Source organism: Hyla sarda, chromosome 3, assembly GCF_029499605.1.
Source record: "Hyla sarda isolate aHylSar1 chromosome 3, aHylSar1.hap1, whole genome shotgun sequence".
Classification (NCBI taxonomy): Eukaryota; Metazoa; Chordata; class Amphibia; order Anura; family Hylidae; genus Hyla; species Hyla sarda.
The window spans coordinates 263,595,754-263,617,867 of NC_079191.1; the positions used below are offsets into that span (position 1 = coordinate 263,595,754).

At 42.3% G+C, this 22,114-nt stretch overlaps 1 protein-coding gene across 2 annotated transcripts in view; it reads right to left on the bottom strand.

Annotated features, from left to right (window-relative positions):
* Window positions 1-22,114, bottom strand: part of MED23 (mediator complex subunit 23) — a 91,973-nt gene that overhangs the window by 64,462 nt on the left and 5,397 nt on the right. For both annotated transcript variants that reach the window (XM_056566560.1, XM_056566559.1), the window contains exons 2-7: window positions 15,502-15,533; window positions 11,885-11,972; window positions 7,120-7,244; window positions 5,847-5,958; window positions 2,671-2,769; window positions 204-305 (exon numbers count right to left, since the gene is read on the bottom strand). In XM_056566560.1, the coding sequence (XP_056422535.1) occupies window positions 204-305; window positions 2,671-2,769; window positions 5,847-5,958; window positions 7,120-7,244; window positions 11,885-11,972; window positions 15,502-15,533 (558 nt within the window). The remainder of the gene's footprint in view (window positions 1-203; window positions 306-2,670; window positions 2,770-5,846; window positions 5,959-7,119; window positions 7,245-11,884; window positions 11,973-15,501; window positions 15,534-22,114) is intronic.

The following is a 22,114-nucleotide window of genomic DNA, read 5'->3' on the forward strand; positions in this document are numbered from 1 at the left end:
TTAAAATAAAAGCTCCCCCTTAATAAAAAATCAAATGGCCACCCTTTTCACATAAAAAAAAAATCAAATCACATACATACCCATTTCAAAAAATAAAAATTGGCTGGGTTGTCCAGGGGTAAAGAACAGTAGGATATTACTTACAAACAGGAAATAGCCTTACACATCCAAGGTTCAACATAAGTGGTGATATAAATTCTTACCCAATGTGGAAGTTTTCCCTCCGGATAAAGTTTACGGATTTCTGTTACTGAAAAGTAGGCTGGAAGTAGGCATGCATTTCTATCTAAAATGTAGGCCACAACCTGCAACAGAAAATGCTATTATGTCTTCTGAAGCTAAAAATGATAATTTAATCTATGTTCTTTTACCATTAATTACAAAAAAAATGAAGGAATAAAACAAATAACCCAATTTGCATGCAACTATGTCTCAGGCAGATATTAGACATTTTGGTTAGATGTTATGCCTTTATCAACAAACAGAGATGTCCATTACTGGTGCTGTGGCCTCCGATTTCTTGTGTTTGGATGCTGGAGTGGCCCTCCAGTGGACCACAAGCACAGTGGACTGATCTGGTGCGGTCTTCTCTTTTGTTGTAGTATCTTATCCTGTATCTAGGCTAGAGGCAGTCCAACAGGGTATTAGAGCCTCCTGTACAATATTCCCCAATAAATGTATCACTTTGCTCTAATGTTGTAACCACTTACATATATCATCATTACATTCAGGCATATACCAATCAAATTCAAGGGAATGAGATTTAACTGTGTTTTTAGTAGTAGGCAATGCAACAATCAACAATTGGTCTCAATTTGCTGTCAAGTCACCACCACTCCTTTTCATGTTCATCAAAGCGTTATCGTCATTTATATAAACTTTTGTCCAGACATGAAATAAGTTTAGATTTCCCTGGGTCTCAGTCCTGAGACCCGGTAAGATTGTTAGTAATAACTGGATAAAGTGTACGGGAAGCAGGCATTTTACTGCCTGGCTGTCCAAAAAATAACTTTTTTAACTGCATCAGTGTATGGAGTAAAACAGTTGGATCAGGCAGGTGACCAGGGAGTGAAGAGCACTGCTGCGCACTTCAGTCGGTCATTATTGACAATTGCAGTGTGTCTCAGGACTGAGACCCACTGCAATCTAAACTTTTGACATGTCTGGTTTTCACTACTGGCTTGTGCTCACTGAAGACAGGGCTCTATAAATTTTCTACAGAGCCAGTCATCTTCAGCACAAGATAGAAGGGAGAAACAGTGCTCAGCTGCGAACTTGTCCACGCTGGTTTTAACGCTTGATGGGGATCTTGACACACAGACCCCTACCAATAAAAATATATGACACATGTAAAAGGTTTTTTGAAAATTTTACTTTAAACCATTCCTGAACTTTTATTTAGTGGGGCATGGAGCACAATCCTACTGAAAGATGCTATTGCAATTAGAGAATGCTGTGACCATCAAGAGCGTACTTGGCCTGCAACAGTGTTGAAATAGGTGGCACATGTCAAAGAAACATCCACATTAATTCCGAGATGCAAAGTTTCCCTTTAAAAAAATGAACAGAGCATCACACTATGTCGGCCAGCTTGTATTCTTTCCGGTGTACTCTGGTGCCAGACAGGCTAGCCTTAACATCCCAAGACAAATCAAAGTGACTTGGTAACCATGAGCTCACCAGCTGGCTGGCCTTCCGTTGACAACCTTTGGTGGGTATTAATTACAGTAACCCCCCGACATGCGATTTCCCCGACATATGATAAAATCGACATATGATGGCCTCTCAGAGGCCATCGCATGTCAATGTCAGCATCGACATACGATGCTTTTATATGTCGGGGCCATCGCATTAAGTGCTATCCGGCAGCGCAAAATGCTTAAGCTGCTGTCAGATAGCAGTTTAAGCATCCCGGACAGGTTCGCTTACCTATCCCCGCTGCTCCGGGTCCACTTCGCGATCCTCCGGCGTCTTCTGCATCTTCTCCGGGGTCCGGGCCTTGCTTTCCGGCGTCGTTATTACGTCACTACGCACGCTGTGTCGGCGCAGCAGCGTAATAACGTCACCAGAAAGCGAAGCCCGGACCCTGCAGAAGATGCGGAAGAAGCCGGAGGATCTCGAAGACGACACCGGAGCAGCGGGACAGCATCGGGAGCCCCTGACACAGCATCGGGAGCGGTGAGGACGCGGTCCGGAGCGGCGGGGACAGGTGAGTACAGCTTCCTATACTTTACATTGCACGGATCCCTCAACATACGTTGGATTCGACAAACGATGGGTCGTTTGGAACGAATTACCATCGTATGTTGAGGGACCACTGTACTGTACTTCAGGAACCGCACAAGACCTGCTTTAGGATCCAGTCTCTGATCCAGTCATATCAACCATTACAATTTGTCTCTTTGTCAGATTCATTCATATTGTCAGACTTGCCTGAACTAACTCTTCCCTTGCTACTTATATATCTCTCCCATTGACTTGTCAGTTTTGTTGTTATAACTGATCATTTTACATTACAGGAAGAAATGTTATGACCATGATGAACTGTATATGGATGTAGGGTTATTTGGAAGGGCTTAGTTACACACAGGCTGGAACCAATTATCTATAGTATATACCAGTGAAGAGATTTATTATCTAGTACAAAAAAAAAAAAAATCTGATAGTTACCTCTCTTGCTGCTAAAAGCTGCTGTACAACAGCAGAGCTCACAGTGTTTGGAATAGTATGAATTTTCTCCACTATTACTTTCAAGAGATCTCTTACTCCCTGAAGAGGAAAAAAATACAGTTTGAGTGATACCAACATAAATATCAAAGTACCCAGCAATTTCGCATTTTGTGGGGGAAAAAAAATCAATATTCACTTCAATGGGCTTCCGCTTTCGAATTCCAAAAAAATTTAAGACAGGACCTATTTCTTTTTGCGGAATACAGAATTTCCACAGCAGGAAGACCGATGCAGAAATTCTGCAGTGTGAATGGGACTGCGGAATCCCATTAAAGTTCATAAAGCTGTAAACACGTGCAGAATTTCCATGCAGATTTCCATGCGGAAATCCATGCAAAAATTTTGACGTTTCAAAATATAAAACAATTCCCACCTACCTAGCCCAATCCCTTGCAACTGATATTCTGGCAGCTTCTGGTTCTTGCTGCTCTCTGCTTCCTCTCACATTTTGTTCCTGCACAAAATACCCTCTAGGCCAATCATTGCCTGAGGAGGGTTGTAGCTGCAGCCAGGAATTCTAGAAAGGTTGTTTACTGCAGGTACAAAACAGCAACAGTAGGGGCAGAGAGCAGCCAGGAGAGGGCGCCATGAAAACTGAGAACTGCATACTAGTCCTCTCCATTGTGTGCACATGCTCTGTAGTCCTTGATATTCATCACCCCCCCCCCCCCCCCATTGACTAGTTGCTGTTTACAGGATGTTGGCTTCAAATGGGAACTGTGAGATTAAAAAACTTTTTGTAAATCTTGGCAAAACATTAACCTTTCTAATATACTTAATAAGAAAATTATTTCCTTTTTATAGAAATCATGGCTTATAAAATCATAGCTTTGTCCAAGCTGAAGCACAGACATGAACAAAGTCCAGTAAGTGAGGGTGGGCTAGCACTCCTCTGTGTCTGATAGGACAGGAGAGAGCACAGAGGAGTGCTATCAGACAGGAGAGAGCACAGAGGAGTACTATCAGACAGGAGAGTGCACAGAGGAGTACTATCAGACAGGAGAGAGCACAGAGGAGTGCTATCAGACAGAAGAGAGCACAGAGGAGTCCTATCAGACAGGAGAGAGCACAGATGAGTACTATCAGACAGAAGAGAGCACAGAGGAGTCCTATCAGACAGGAGAGAGCACAGAGGAGTCCTATCAGACAGGAGAGAGCACAGAGGAGTCCTATCAGACAGGATAGAGCACAGAGGAGTCCTATCAGACAGGAGAGAGCACAGAGGAGTACTATCAGACAGGAGAGAGCACAGAGGAGTACTACCAGACAGGAGAGAGCACAGAGGAGTACTACGAGACAGGAGAGAGCACAGAGGAGTGCTATCAGACAGGAGAGAGCACAGAGGAGTGCTACCAGACAGGAGAGAGCACAGAGGAGTCCTACCAGACAGGAGAGAGCACAGAGGAGTCCTACCAGACAGGAGAGAGCACAGAGGAGTCCTATCAGACAGGAGAGAGCACAGAGGAGTCCTATCAGACAGGAGAGAGCACAGAGGAGTCCTATCAGACAGAAGAGAGCACAGAGGCGTCCTATCAGACAGGAGAGAGCACAGAGGCGTCCTATCAGACAGGAGAGAGCACAGAGGCGTCCTATCAGACAGGAGAGAGCACAGAGGCGTCCTATCAGACAGGAGAGAGCACAGAGGAGTCCTATCAGACAGGAGAGAGCACAGAGGAGTACTACCAGACAGGAGAGAGCACAGAGGAGTACTACGAGACAGGAGAGAGCACAGAGGAGTACTACGAGACAGGAGAGAGCACAGAGGAGTGCTATCAGATAGGAGAGAGCACAGAGGAGTGCTATCAGACAGGAGAGAGCACAGAGGAGTCCTATCAGACAGGAGAGAGCACAGAGGAGTCCTATCAGACAGGAGAGAGCACAGAGGAGTCCTATCAGACAGGATAGAGCACAGAGGAGTCCTATCAGACAGGAGAGAGCACAGAGGAGTCCTATCAGACAGGAGAGAGCACAGAGGAGTCCTATCAGACAGGAGAGAGCACAGAGGAGTCCTATCAGACAGGAGAGAGCACAGAGGAGTGCTATCAGACAGAAGAGAGCACAGAGGAGTACTATCAGACAGAAGAGAGCACAGAGGAGTCCTATCAGACAGGAGAGAGCACATAGGAGTCCTATCAGACAGGAGAGAGCACATAGGAGTACTATCAGACAGGAGAGAGCACAGAGGAGTACTACCAGACAGGAGAGAGCACAGAGGAGTACTACGAGACAGGAGAGAGCACAGAGGAGTGCTATCAGACAGGAGAGAGCACAGAGGAGTGCTATCAGACAGGAGAGAGCACAGAGGAGTCCTATCAGACAGGAGAGAGCACAGAGGAGTCCTATCAGACAGGAGAGAGCACAGAGGAGTCCTATCAGACAGGAGAGAGTGCAGAGGAGTCCTATCAGACAGAAGAGAGCACAGAGGAGTACTATCAGACAGGAGAGAGCGCAGAGGAGTCCTATCAGACAGGAGAGAGCACAGAGATGTTTTGCCAAGATGTACAACATATAAAAAGTTTTTGTATCTGACAGTGCCCATTTAAGCTGCAGTTATTTCTGTGTATGTTTCATCAACACAAAATAATAAGTTGCAGGTAAGTATGTGGGTGAACAGGAGTAAAACAATGTGTCATTTACATGAATCGTTCTGTAATTTCAATGTTATCACCTCAGTATTATTGCTAAGGTGCTTTTGTGTGCAATGGAGGCAGGGAGCTGGCTTCCTAAGCCTCCTCAATATGCCTGCTACTGATATAAATATGCAGTTTTATTCACCTCGCGTCCTAGTGACGCGAGAGTCTGGTCATGTGAGCACTCTGCTATTTATCAGACCGCAAGCGGCGCTCTTCCATGAGTAATGAGGGCGTATTGTGACATTGTGAAGAGACAGGGAAGCTTGGCTAGCTAGCACCCCACCTCCATTCTTCACATAAGCGCTTTAGCAGTAGAACGGAGGGGAATAAAAAGGAAACTGGAGCGATTCATGTAAATGACACACTTTTTACTCCTTTTCACCTGCACTTTAACCCCGTTTATTGGGTTTAGTGCGGGTGAAAAGGCTGTCCGTTTCCATTTAACAAAATATGAAACATTAAGTAAACCTTATGAGCACATACCTTATAATCCACACCACCAATTATCTTCAGGACAAGCTTAAATGTTAACACCCAAAGTTGGGTTCTCTCCCATTCCAAGGCATCAGAGTTTACTAAAGCCTCGCAAACCATTCTGAGGGGAAAAAAAATAAAAAAATAAATTATATATGATAGATACTCTAAACTTTACAAAATAGCACTAAAAGCAGCAAGAACAAAGTTGACAGTTGGTCAACAGTTTAGTTTTTGGCAAATTTTAGAGCTTTTTAAAGAAAACAGAATTATATATATTTATTTCCCAGTCAACAATTATCAAATTCCATCACTCAATCTCTTTAAAATAATAAAAAATAAATAAAATTAAAAAAAAATAAAAAAAAAATAATATATATATATATATTTTTTTTTTTTTCAGTACAATGCGTCATATAAGTTAAAGGGGTACCCCAGTGGAAAACTATACATACATACATATATATATATTTATATATTTATTTATTTTTTTATCAACTAGTGCCAGAAAATTAAACATTTGTAAATCTTAATCCTTCCAGTACTTATCAGCTGCTGTAAACTATAGAGGAGGTTTTTTTTTTTTCTGGCTGACCACAGTGCATTCTGCTGACACCTCTGTCCATGTCAGGAACTGCCCAAATACCCATAGCAAACCTTTCCTGCTCTGGACAGTTCCTGAAATGGACAGAGGTGTCTGCAGAGAGCACTGTGGTCAGACAGGAAAAAAAATAAATAAATAAAATAAAATAAAAGAACTTTCTCTGGAGCATACAGCAGCTGCTAAGTACTGGAAGGATTACACTTTTTAAATATAAGTCATTTACAAATCTGTTTAACTTTCTGGCACCAGTTGATTTAAAAAAGAAAAAGAAAAAAAAATCACTGGAGTACCCCTTTAAGTTGGAGTCCAAAAGAAAAAAAATATGCATAAAGAGGAAAATTTCCAACATAAACATTAGAGAAGTTAAAATATAGAATCAGCACATACTATATAATTTATTGTTGCCTATTGGAGCTGTGCTCACTTTAGCAGCTCCATAGACTATGAATGTAGCAGCAGTGTACGTCCTCTACTTCTTTTCAACAGTAGACTCAAGATAGGGGGATGGGGCAGTTGGACCCACAAGCATGCACTTATTTATTGGATGACAGAGAGGCTAATTATAAATCAATGTATTAAATGTGTGTGCAAATCAAGGATAAGTACAGTAATAGATTTTAGTTAGCTTTATATAGTAGCAAAGTTTCATAAAATCATCCCATCAAATAATTAACATACCTTGGCGGAAGGACAGCGGTTTCTACAGCCATGGCCAGACAGTCGTACAGGAATGAAATTCTTTTTGGACTATGTTGTCCATGAATGAACCTAACAATCCACTGGACACACTGTTCATGGGAATCCTGAAGTAATAAAATAATTAAGTATATTTTAGCAAAGCTACTTTTAAATTAGAAATCTTTCAGTCACTACCGCTGTGCCATATACACTTTGGTGCACGAGCAGTCATTACTAGGGGCGCACCAAAAGGGAAGTTTTTGGCTGAAACCGAAAACAGAAACCGAAACTGCATTGCTCCGCCCACTTAAAAAAAAAACATTTTTGTGCTGTGATCTGTAGTTTTTATTGGTAAGACTACAACTCGCTGCATGCTTGGACTGCTGAAGGCTACTACCCAGCTCTCCTAGACTCCTGAATGGCCTATCAGACGAGACCCTGATTTTGTAGTGCAGTGTTTCACAACCAGGGTGCCTGAAGCTGTTGCAAAACTACAACTCCCAGTTTTGCTGTTGCAAAACTGGGAATTGTAGTTTTGCAACAGCTGGAGGCACCCTGGTTGGGAAACACTGATCTATCGGTCCTATCGCCCCCTACAGTTCACCTGGCTGCAGTGCTATTACCCGTGGGTAAGAACAAACTGTCCAGGGATGTGGGAATTGAATCGCCCGACGCCCGGGCAGGTGAATTCGTAAGGCATCAAGCCCTGCTTCGGGCAAGCAGCGCTAAATGCTGAAAGAATTCACATATGACGGGGAAAGACTGTCTTGCCCCGTCACTAAACTGCTATACACCGCAGCTGTATGTTGCAGCCTATAGGGAGTCTTGTGATGGGGGTCATATCTATCTGCGGGCCTGTGTACCTCCTGGGGAGCCCTTACTGATGGGGGTCATATCTGTCTGGGGGCCTGTGTACCTACGACCGCCATCAGTGCTGTATCGGCACCACGCTGAAAAATGGGAGCCTAAACAAATTCATTTGAGGACATCTCGGTCATGTACTTACCGATTCCTGATGATCGCTCAAGGCGAGAAACGCGTAGAACCTGTCCGAATGCTGTCTATGGACTTTAGCCATATACCTGGGGAGACGCAATAAGCCAGAGGAACTGTAGCCAAAGACGCAGCACCTGCCATATCCACTGAGCCAGGAGCTACATCTGACTGCATCTGACGTTTGAAGCAAGTTCTGGATACCAGGTTTTTCTTGTCTTTGTAGTACTATATGAACTGCCTAATACTTTGCACGGGACTGCCATCCCAGTGCAGACTACAGAGCTATACCTATAAGAACTGTGCTTAATCATCTCTACAATGCTGAGACTGTTATAGCTGAATTATATCCAGTAGCAGAACTTGAGACTCTGTATTTCAGCTGCAACAGGCATATTCCTCTATTTGGCTATATATACAAAGAGACTGCATTTCTCCCCAGGGCTACATAATTGTATGGCATTATGTACATGTTTCCAAAATTGTGTACATTATATATTTTTGCACTAGCACTTTTTGTGGCGGCCGGGTGTTTGATATTTTAAATATTTTTTCTATAAATAAATCTGAATTAGCATTGTTTATATGCCTCACGATTCGTCAGTGCATAATAATTTTACAAAGTGAGTCAAAATTTCTACAAGTTTCTGTGTGAATACACATATCAGTGCAAAGTACCTACTGGAGAGCCCTACCTGATGGGGATCATATCTATCTGGGGGCCTGTGTACCTACTGGAGAGCCCTACCTGATGGGGATCATATCTATATTGGGACCTGACTAACTAATGTGGAGCCCTACCTGATGGGGATCATATCTGTCTGGGGGCCTGTGTTCCTATTGTGGAGCCCTACCTGATGGAGGTCATATCTATAAGGGGGCCTTTCTACCTACTGAACACCCTACCTGATGGGGGTCATATGTATCTGCAGACCTGTCTATATATGGGAGAGCTCTACCTAATGGGGGACATATTTTTCTGGGGCTCTGTCTGCCTACTGGGGAGCCCACCCTTCCTACCAACTGTGGGGAACATATCAATCTGGGGCATTATTTACTTACTAGGGGAGCCCTAACTGCCTACCTACCTACCTGATGAGGGGATGTACCTACCTGATAAAAGGGACATACCTTCCTGAAGGGGGACTACCTACTTAATGGGGCGGACTTAATTATCAGGGGCCCTATCCACCTAATGGAGTGACATACTGGTCTGCCTATTAAGCTTCTACTAATAAAGACCTTCTTTACATACTATCTTGGTTGAAATTATTTTATGTACCAGGACAAGTGGATTGTCATGAGGGACAAGTACCGGTAGATTGTGCTCTGTTTTAGTCCCTTGGACAAGTAGTTTTTTTTTTTTTTAAATGTCCACACCCCTGCTGTCCCTGCCCGCCCCTCCCTCAGTTTGACCCTCCACACTCCAGGGGTCACAAATAGTCTCTCCAGTTTAGTTTTAGCCACCATGGCCCCCAGTAGAGCCTTGGACACTACGAGGAACCCGCGCCCCTGCTGCAGCCAGCGACCCAACACTACACGAAGCTTCGCTCCAGATTAGCTGACTGCATAGTGCGATCACATGACCGCATGATGGCAGCAGGAGGCAGGTTAGAGGACCTCCGGCTGCCATTTTAAATGATCGGATCCCCGTGGCCATGCCGGGGGCGATCAGATCAGCCAATGAAACCGCCACAGATGCCGTGATCAATCACGGCATCTGAGGGGTTAATGGCAGACATCAGCGCTCATGTTCCTCATTGCCGGCGGGTCCCTGGCTGGGTGTACCTGTGCGCACTGTGTCATTTAGGCTGTGGCACCCCAGACATCCGGTGCATGCTCCGTGCTGGATGACTGGCGATGCAGGGCGGAGGCTCGTGACATCACAGTCACACCCCACAGGTGACGTCACGGCCATGTCCCCTCATTGCAAGTCTATGGGAGGGGGCGTGTGAATTGACCCTTAAAGCGGTGGCCCTCCCATTGACTTGCAATGAGGGGGCGCGGCCGTGACATCACAATTGGGGTGTGACTGACGTCACACGCCTCCAGCGCTGCACCCGATGCTCTGAACGAACGCTGGGTGCAGCAGGGAGATCGCATATCAGACACCTTAACCCCTATCCTTTGGATAGCGGATAAGATGTCTAGGGGAGTACCCCTTTAAGGATCAATTCACACATCCTTATTTTTACTGCAAATTGGTTCAATGAGTTCAATGGGTAACAAAATCTGGAGGAGAAAATAGAGACGTGTGAACTGACCCATAGGCCATGTTCAGATGGTGGAATGCATGCATTTTAGCTGGGTATTAGAGCATACAGTACTCTGGGGTAGGCTCTCTGTCACCTGCGCTATCTGCGGTGCTATGTATTGTGTGTTTTCATGCATTTTTGTGGGTCACTACTGTGTACACTGGCGGCAGAGGCTTTCCTCACCTCATTTTAGCTCATCAGACATTAATCGCTGTGTCTAAAGGGTTAATGAGGGGGAGCAGCAGTGAGTTTCCGGCTACTGATAGTAGACATCTCTCACAGCCTATGGTGTGGAGCTCCTGAGCTCTCTTTATAGTCACTTAATGCTACACGACATACATGTAAGCCCTGGTGTGAAGTTCCAGGTGGTAAGGGCATACAGGTACGCTCAAGGTCGTCTAGGAGTTAAAACTGGGTATTACCAATACATCATACCAAAATATGTCTGCTGCATAAGATGGTGGTGGGGGCCTTTCCACATAGACCAAGGCCTGTGCATGTTGTGCTACCGCTTGTCATTGCTTAGGCCTCATTGCCCATCTGGGGACATGATTATATGGGGCTTATGGGTTTTATGCCTTATTTGTTCAACTCATATTTCCATTTATAAAGGAATCGGCGGTCTTACTAGTGCAATCCATGTTCTACTCTGTTAATCTGGGCAGTGACCTCAGAGGTTTTTGTATTTTAATTGCATCCTTTCTTTATGCAGCCTTGACAGCATACTTGTTTTTTGAGAAATTCTATAAACAGTTTTAACCCAAAAAATGGTGGTGGCGAATTCCTTTTGCTGCATAAATATTCCTCATGCTGATAAGTATTCTGTTTTTTATATGCCATCAGGATGGCACAAAAACAGTGTGCCCATATTTTGGCGCATTTGTGACACACAGCAAGGCAACTTAGCTGCGCCCCCTTTCCACCCATGACACTTTTTTATTTTTTTGCTTCACATTTTGCTTAAATCCTGTACTTCACAATTCTGGGCATCTGATTAAAAAAAATGTGAAGCAGCACAGTAAATCTGCCTACAGTGTAGCCCAAGTTTTTAAAGTGCATAAGAAAAAAAATCTTAATTCCTGCCATTAGATTTTTGCAACTATATCTTATGTTTTAGATCATAAAAATGAAGCTTAACTGCTGTACTCAGCTCTGTCCACAGCTCCCACAGAATGAATGAAACAGCAGTGCACACTAATGAATACAGCACCAATTTTGACAGGAGATTTGGGTCCTTGTTCTCCAGATTGCATGCTCATACATTTAACTGCTAGGGCTATGGTCACACAATTTTATAGCCATATTTTTTGTTTGTGCCCACAATAAAAAAAAATTAAAAAAGTATTCTGTGTCACCAATTTATGCAGATGAAAAAAAATACATCCTTCTTTTTTATATATATTGTGTGCGCAGACAACCATTTTGGCATAGACTTACATACGGCACATTAATGTTGAGCTTGTGTGAACCTAGCCTTATCCTGTAGATAACCCCTTGAAGTAATGAGGTCAAAATACCTGTGGAAGGTCACTCCAAAACTGTCTAAACGCACCAAGGCAGCTGATAAGTTTTGTCTTTTCATCTTCTGGTGTGTCCATAAACATACTGCAAAAATATGAATGTTCATTAAACACTACAAAATGTTAGATATAATTCCCACATACAAAGCCTATTTCTTGCAATTTTCAGCAGGTGAAAAAAAATAACACACACAAACAAGAAATTAAACTACATTAATAACTATGTCATGTTTTCTAATACCATGCTGCCATATGTGAATAACACCAATAGCACTCAACAGAAGTGACCCCCATTAGCCTCTAACAGGGTCCTTTGGGAGAACTGACAGACTGTTCACCTGCATGAAGCCCAAAACACTGGGTTATAATGCGGGTGAACAGGAGGTGAATGAGTAATCTCTTACATAAATTCTTCCAGTACTTTAGACATTATGGTCCCCCATACCTTGAATGCAGAGCAACTTTGCTGCGCCATGTAGCCTACTAGTGCTCCCCTGCCTCCTCCTGTATACAGCGCACTGCCCACCCTTTATTTAAATATTCACTCTCATGTCCTAGTGACGCGAGAACCTGCGGTCATGTGAGCGCTCTGCTCTTTACAATAGCAGAGTGCTCACATGACCACAGGTTCTTAACACTAGGACGTAAGAGTAATTAATGAATGTTTATGGGTAGAGATGAGCAAACTTACAGTAAATTCGATTCGTCACAAACTTCTCGGCTCGGCAGTTGATGACTTATCCTGCATAAATTAGTTCCGGTGGGCTGGAAAAGGTGGATACATTCCTAGGAAAGAGTCTCCTAGGACTGTATCCACCTTTTACAGCCCACCGGAGCACCTGAAAGCTGAACTACTTTATGCAGGAAAAGTCATCAACTGCCGAGCCGAGAAGTTTGTGACGAATCGAATTTACTGTAAGTTCGCTCATCTCTATTTATGGGTGGTTAGTGTGCTGAGAACAGGAGGCAAGAAAGCGCTAGAAGGTTCCATTGTACAACATTGCTGCTCTGGATTAAAGCTATAGGGGAGCCAAGCCACAAGACAAATTTATGTAAGTGATCCCTCATTTTACTCCTGTTTACACACACTTTACAGTGTAATGGGTTTAGTCAAGGTGAACAGCCTGTCAGTTTCCCTTTAAAAATATTTTCCCTATGGGTTTTATTAAATATATTACTCAATTTCTCTTCAGTCAGCACGTCCTCACATACAGTGCAAGCTGCTCTGTCTGTTTAGAGTAAAATCTGTTACATGGGCTGTCTGTGACCTTCGTCTCCAGTCTTTCTTTCCTCTATTGAATGAGTGTTTAGGGTACATTTACACTGTCAGGTTTTCTGCTTTAAATCTGCAGATTTTTCATTGTGGAAAACTAGCTGAAAATCGGCCCATTTGAATGTACACAAACTGATGTATGAGAAAATATAAGCTTGGTTGACAAGTTTGGTATAGAAGAACAAAAGTGGCCTCCACAAAGCCCTGACTAATCTTTCCAAACACATTTGGGATTAACTGCAAGCCAGATCTTCTCGCCCAACACTACTGTCTGATCTTAAATTTCCCCATCACCCTATAACAGCTGCTGAAACACCTTCAAAGAAAAGTGAAGGCTGTTAAAATGTGAAAGGGGACCAAAATATGTATTAACACCCATGTTGCGGAACACAATGTCAAATAAGCAGTGACGATAAGGTGTCCACCTACTTTTTTCCGTATACATTACATGTCACCAAGGGACTGGCAAGTAAATTGCTGAGATGTGCATACAGCATTACTTGCAATTAGAGAAGTGGTTCCTGTATGCAGCATCTTTGTTGGTGTTTTATGCCTTTTATTCCCGGCCCCCAAAAAAAAAAAAAAAAAAAAATCAAACAGGCATGGCTAGGGTACTGAGGTGCCATAGGGGGCAAGGTTTAACCTGCTTGATTTCCCCACCCATGATGTGACAGATAGGGCTATTTCACTCCTGCAGCCGGTAACAGACATTTTTCGACAATAGTACCAACAGAGATGCTATTTACAGGGACCATTGCTCTTACTGCAAGTAATGCTTAAATGGGCACGGTCACCAACTTTATTTTTTGATATGTTGTAGTACTTATGTACTACAACATATCTCTAATATAGTTTTATTTTTTTTTATTTTATTAAAACTGTTTAATTTACATTTGAAAACTGGCCACTAGGGGGTCTCTCTCCTAGTGGCCGGCTGCAGCCTGGCGTGACATCACGCCTGAAAAAGACGTCCTTTTTCATTCAGCCTGCGCTCGCTCCCTGCCTGTCAATCAGACAGGCAGGGAGGGAGGGAGCGCATTGGCTCCCCGGCCACTGGCTGGGAGGCCACTCCTCCCGCACATCGCGGCGGCCGCCGCCGCTGTCCCTGCGCGCCCGCTGCCGGACTCTGCAGTAAGTGTAATGGGGGGGGGGTTTGTGATGGAGGGAACGGGGTATGGCGCGGGGGGGGGGAGGGAGACGGAGGGGACGGGCTAGCGCCGCATGTAACTAACTAATAGTTTATCTACACAGGGTGCCTCCAGCTGTTTCAATACTACAACTCCCAGCATGCCCTGACAGCAAATAGATGTCAGGGCAAGCTGGGAGTTGTAGTGATGAAACAGCTGGAGGCACTCTGTGTAGATGAACTAAGGGCGGAAGTCCCCCCCCAGCAGGCATCAGTGACGTGGTGCCTGCTGGGGAAGTCTGCCTGGTAGTGAGCACACTGCCAGGCAGACAAAAGGCATTTTTAATATAGTAAAAAGAAAAATTAAAAGCAGGGAGGGGGTTAGGGATAGATTGGCAATAGGCAGGGACAGAAAAAAAAAATAGAATGGTGGGAGCTACCCTTTAAAAGCACATCTCAGCAGTTTACTAGCCAATTCTGAGGTGACAGATTCCCTTTAACATTTAGGTTTTCAATGGTTTTATAATACAGTACCTCTATGGCTTCCAGCTAAAAGCAATACTATAACTATATAACATCTCTAATTTGTTGCTGGGACATGTCTAGATATAGGCAAGAGTGAAGCACGTAGCAGTGTGCTTCAATCCCTGGCTTGAGGGACAGAAGCACGCTGCTGCACACTTTGCCTGGCTTTATCTTAAAGGGGTATTCCAGGAAAAAAGCTTTTCTTTTTATATCAACTGGCTCCAGAAAGTTAAACAGATTTGTAAATTACTTCTATTACAAAATCTTAATCCTTCCAGTAGTTATCAGCTGCTGAAGTTGAGTTTGTTCTTTTCTGAGGTTCTCTCTGCTGACACCTCTGCTTGTCTCAGGAACTGTCCAAAGCATTAGAGGTTTGCTATGGGGATTTGCTCCCACTCTGGACAGTTCCTGAGACAAGCAGAGGTGTCAGCAGAGAGCACTGTTGTCAGACAGATTAGAACAACTCAACTTCAGCAGCTAATAAATACTGGATGGATGAAGATTTTACAAATAATTTACAAATCTGTTTAACTTTCTGGAGCCAGTTGATATAAAAATAAAAATAATAATAAATTATATATACCCTTAAATATATACTATGCATAGACATATAGGCTTGCAGACTGGCTTCTAAATGTCACATTTGTATGGAATTTAGATAAATATTAATAGGAAAGAGAAGATGCTCACCCAGCAAAGGCCTCTTCGATGACCTCTGTTTTCTGTATAACAAAACAAATACAATCAATGGGTTTATTCCACAACTAGTACACACTAAAGAAGAAGACAATCCCATTATACTCCTTATTTTGTAATGGTTTTAATAAAATACATGGTTAATGGTTAAATACAATACAAGATATGAAAGCTGAGCTGTGATTGGTTATTATGGGCAAAAATTGACAATTGTGGTTTCAGGAAGATTGATAAATTTAAATTGTGTAAACTTTTCCTTCTCAACAGATATTGAGATGTAAGCATTCACATGAATATTGAATACTTTTTTGCCATTTTCTTTACACTAGTGATGCCACTCATCTGAGCACTGCTGCCTCACCAGGAACAGTGCTGCACATTTTGTAGTGGCCGAACACAGAATTGCAGCTCTTCCCATTTACTTAAACACAAGATACAACACCATGTACACTGCCTGTATGGCACTGTGGCTGGTAAGTGATGAGGAGGTGCCAAGTCTAGGTTATTCACGCATATGACATTAATGGCTTATTCTGGGCCATCAGTATTAAGCATTTTGAGACAATTTTATCTTATTTTTTTTTAGCCAAAGCCATAAGTGTATTCTAAAGAAATGACAAATATTAAGGAAGGGCTTCTCTTCTTGCACTGAGTACACTCCTGGCTTTGGGTTTAAATTTAAAAAAAAAAAAATGTGTTTAGGGCCTAAACTGTGCACACAGATATAATCCGCACCTATATGCAGTGATGCCGTACAGCTCCTTTTGAGCTGAGGGAAACACGGGGGGGGGGGGGGGGGGGGGCTCCGGAGACATGACAGGTTCCCTTTTAGGTGGTCTGCTCAAAGAAAATAGTCTAAATAAATTATATATATATATATATATATATATATATATATACACACACACACATATATTATATAAAAATAATGTACAATGGACTAAAAATCTGTCACACAAAATCTGGTCTGGATAAAGGTGTCGTCTTCTCAAAGTCGTCTACTAGAGAGGGATCACTGTATGTACATGGATAGATAGCCTGTATCAGTTCAAGAAGGGAGATTTATCAAGAGCTGCCCAAAGGGAAAGTTGATGAGCTGCCCATAGCAACCAATCAGATCGCTTCTTTCATTTTTCAGTGGCCTTTTCAAAATTGAAATAAGGGATCTGATTGGTTGCCATATGCAACTCAGCAACTTTTCCTCAGGACAGGTTTTGATAAATCTTCCCCGGTGTGTATACATTTGTTATGTACTAGTGTTTATATATAGTCAGTATGGGTGTGTGTTTACATGTACTGTGTATAGTCCAGTTTATGCTGCTTTTTAGATACAGATTGTATAGGTGTGTGTGTATATGCTGTATACTGTACATGCATAGTCCGATGTTTGCTGGTGTGTGTGATATATATATATATATATATATATATATATATATATGTGTGTACAATCCAGTGAATGTATACAATCTATATGTGTTTGTGTTTATATATATATATATATATATATATATACACACACATACATACACACACACACACACACACACACACACACACACACACACACACACACACACACACTAGCTGAGTACCAGGCGTTGCCCGGTTTTTCCTTCCTAATCCTTGTTGGGGAGGAAAATAAACAAAGGAGGAAGCATTTGACTTCATATCCCGTCCTCATATATTGTTGCCATATCCCGACCTCCCACCACGTCCTCCCATCCCGACCCGTAATATGTGTACCAGGTTTTGAAATATGTCCAGCCGTACGGAAGTTATGTGGGAACATACATTTCCCATTGATTTGCCTAGGACTTTAAGCAAAAACCCTGACACTCACAAATGGGGGTAGTTAAGGGTTAAAGGGGTACTCCGGTGGTCAACGTGTTTTTCTGTTTTTGACTTACCCTATTTGTTTTGTTTCATTTTTATTCGTATTGTTTAGGCTACTCTATTTCCGTTCTTTGTTGTCTTTTTATCCCCCACTTTGTTTTCCTATCTTTGCTTCTATTTCCTGCTTCTTGCTGTGCTGAAAACTACAAATCCCTGCATGCCACATGCCTTGCTGGTTTGGGGCGGCTCCTTTTTTTTGTTCCGCCCTTTACCCATCCTACTATTTTCCCGGGTCAGCCCCCTTATACACAGCACACTAACATAAATCAACCTTGGTTGGGATACACTGTCATACACACACAAAAGGGACTGCAACTCCCAGCATGTGTCATTCAGGAGTCTTCAGTCTGTGGTATAACACCAGCATGCTGCCTCTGTAGTCTCCTGGGGGTTGTAGTTCAACACACCTCTATAGGGCATTCACCAGTGTTTCCCAACCAGGGTGCCTCCAGGTGTTGCAAAACCTATCCTATCCTATATTTTAAGTGGACATACAAGTAACATTTGACCAAGTATTATCGAAATATCTCCAGCCGTTTGGAAGTTATGCAGCAACATATATTTCCCATAGACTTGTATTGGACTTTAAACAAAAACACTGACCTTGGCAAATGGGGGTGGGTAAGGGTTAAATCACCTATCCTATGTTTGTTGTTGACATATAAGTAGCATGTGTGTCAAGTTTCATGTTAATATCTTTAGCCGTTTGGACGTGATGCTGGAACATACACACACACACACATACACGTTGAGTTTTATATATACTAGCCGAGTACCCGGCATTGCCCGGTTTTTCGTTCCTAATCCTTGTTGGGGAGGAAAATAAACAAAAGGAGGAAGTTTTTGACTTCATATTCCGTCCTCATATATTGTTGTCATATCCCAACCCCATATCCCGACCTCCTATCCCGTCATCAAATCCCGTCCCCCAATGTGTACCAGGTATTGAAATATCTCTAGCCGTACGTAAGTTATGTGGGAACATACATTTCCCATTGATTTGCATGGGACTTTAAACAAAAACCCTGACACTCACAAATGGGGGTAGTTAAGGGTTAAATTAACTATCCTATATTTTAAGTCGACATATAAGTAACATGTGACCAAGTATTATCGAAATATCTCAAGCCGTTTGGAAGTTATGCAGTAACATATTTCCCATTGACTTGTATGGGACTTTAAATATAAACCCCGCCCCTGGCAAAAGGGGGTGAGTAAGGGTTAAATCACCTATCCTATGTTTGTTGTTGACATATAAGTAATGTGTGCCAAGTTTCATATTAATATCTTTAGCCGTTTGGACGTGATGCTGGAACATACACACACACACACACATACACGTTGAGTTTTATATATACTAGCCGAGTACCCGGCATTGCCCGGTTTTTCGTTCCTAATCCTTGTTGGGGAGGAAAATAAACAAAAGGAGGAAGTTTTTGACTTCATATCCCGTCCTCATATATTGTTGTCATATCCCGTCCTCCTATCCCGGCCTGTAATATGTGTACCAGTTATTGAAATATCTCCAGTAGTACGGAAGTTATGTGGGAACATACATTTCCCATTGATTTGCATAGGACTTTAAACAAAAACCTTGACCCTCACAAATGGGGGTAGTTAAGGATTAAATTAACTATCCTATATTTTAAGTGGACATATAAGTAACATGTGACCAAGTATTATCGAAATATCTCAAGCCGTTTGGAAGTTATGCAGTAACATATATTTCCCATAGACTTGTATAAATCACCTATCCTATGTTTGTTGTTGACATATAAGTAACATGTGTGCCAAGTTTCATGTTAATATCTTTAGCGGTTTGGGCGTGATGCTGGAACATACACACATACATACACACACACACATTGGGGGAGATTTATAAAAACCTGTCCAGAGGAAAAGATGCCCAGTTGCCCATAGCAACCAATTAGATTGCATTTTGCAGAGGCCTTGTTAAAAATGAAAGAAGCGAGCTGATTGGTTGCTATGGGCAACTTTTCCTTTGCACAGATTTTGATAAATCTCCCCCATTGAGTATATATATATATATATATATATATATATATACACATACATACATATACACACACACACACACACTTCTGGGAAGGAACTGGCACTGTGATAAGGACTCCAGGTCCAAGTGGGTGCTCTGCTACTGGGGACGACTCACTGTCCCCTCACTTGTACATCCAAAAAAAGAGAAGTGGAACTCCAAATTGCGTGATATCGTGGTTTTATTCACCCATCAATTCAGCAGTGCTACGTTTCGGTCTGCACAATGAGGGCTTGAGAAAGGTTTCATTGGCAAGACCAAAACGTAGCACTGCTGACTTGAATAAAACCACGGTATCATGCAATTTGGAGTGCCGCTTCTCTTTCTTTGGATATATATATATATATCAGTCATGGCCGTAAATGTTGGCACCCCCTGAAGTTTGTCAAGAAAATGAAGTATTTCTCACAGAAAAGGATTGCAGTAACCAAAAAAGGGAGGAAAAAAAGCAAATTGGACATAATGTCACACCGAACTCCAAAAATGGGCTGGACAAAATTATTTGCACTCTTCAAAATTGTGGAAAGATAAGACTGTTTCAAGCATGTGATGCTCCTTTAAACTCACCTGGGGCAAGTAACAGGTGTGGGCAATATACAAATCATACCTGAAAGCAGATAAAAAGGAGAGAAGTTCACTTAGTCTTTGCATTGTGTGTCTGTGTGTGCCACACTAAGCAACAGAAAGAGGAGAAGAGAACTGTCTGAGGACTTGAGAACCAAAATTGTGGAAAAATATCAACAATCTCAAGGTTACAAGTCCATCTCCAGAGATCTAGATTTGCCTTTGTCCACAGTGCGCAACATTATCAAGAAGTTTGCAACCCATGGCACTGTAGCTAATTTGCCTGGGCAAGGACAGAAGAGAAAATTGATGAAAGGTGTCAACGCAGGATAGTCCAGATGGTGGCTAAGCAGCCTCAAACAAGTTCCAAAGATATTCAAGCTGTCCTGCAGACTCAGGGAGCATCAGTGTTAGAGCAAACTATCTGTCAACATTTAAATTAAATAAACGCTATGGCAGGAGACCCAGGAGGACCCCACTGCTGACACAGACATAAAAAAGCAAGACTACATTTTGCCAAAATGAACTTGAGTAAGCCAAAATCCTTCTGGGAAAATTGAGACAGATGAGACCAAGATAGAGCTTTTTTTTAAAGCCCATCATTCTACTATTTACCAAAAATGGAATGAGGCCTATAAAGAAAAGAACACAGTACCTACAGTGAAAGATGGTGGAGGTTAAATGATGTTTTGGGGTTGTTTCACTGCCTCTGGCACTGGGTGCCTTGAATGTGTGCAAGGCATCATGAAATCTGAGAATTACCAATGGATTTTGGGTCGCACTGTACAGCGCAGTGTCAGAAAGCTGGGTTTGCGTCCAAGATCTTGGGTCTTCCAGCAGGACAATGACCCCAAACATACCTCAAAAAGCACCCAGAAATGGATGGCAACAAAGCGCTGGAGAGTTCTGAAGTGGTGAGCAATGAGTCCAGATCTAAATCCCATTGAACACCTGTGGAGAGATCTTAAAATTGTTGATGGGAAAAGGTGCCCTTCCAATAAGAGAGACCTGGAGCAGTTTGCAAAGGAAGAGTGGTCCAACATTCCGGCTGAGAGGTGTAAGAAGCTTATTGATGGTTATAGGAAGCGACTGATTTCAGTAATTTTTTCCAAAGGGTGTGCAACCAAATATTAAGTTAAGGGTGCCAATAATTTTGTCCAGCCCATTTTTGGAGTTTGGTGTGACATTATGTCCAATTTGCTTTTTTTCCTCCATTTTGGTTTAGTTCCAATACACACAAAGGGAATGAACATGTGTATAGAAAAACATGTGTTACTGCAATCCTTTTCTGTGAGAAATACTTCATTTTCTTGAAATATTTCAATGGTGCCAACATTTACGGCCATGACTATATATATCAGAGATGTGGAAATCCTATCGCCCGACACCCGGGACATGTAGTTTATAACAGCGGTGGGAGGTGCAGACTGACAGGAGGAGCGCCCACAGACTTGCATGGGACGCAAGTCTGCACCTCACACCGGCGCTTAGGGTGCATGGATTCGGCTCCTGACTCGGCGGGCTATTATCCTTTTAGATCACCACTGTCAAAGTTGACAGCGGAGTCTAAAGGTTACTTATAACCATCCCTGGTAGTCTAGTGGGGTGGATCACCCCCTTTTCCCATTTTTCATATAAAATATATGTGAACATGATAAAAAATAAACATTTGGTATTGGCGCATGTGTAATTGTCCGAATTATTAAAAAATAACATTTTATATCTCGTACAATCTATGGCGTTAATGTAAAAGAAAACTAATCACAGAATTGAGTTTTTTTATGTTTATAACATCATATCCCAGAAAAAAATGAACTAAAAAGTGTTCAAAAAATCTGATCAATACCGAAATGGTACCGATACATACAGCCTGGTATACAGAAAAATAAAAATGTTATAGGGGTCAGGATTTAAATTTTTAAAAGAAATAAATATTTGGTATTGGTATAATCAGGCCGACCTTAAGTATTAAAATAATGTGTAAGTTTGACCACAAGGTGAATGGTGAAAAAAAAGAAACCTCCAAATTTACAAACTATTTTGATTCAAATTATTTTGTCTACCAGGACAAGTGAATTTTCATGAGGGACAAGT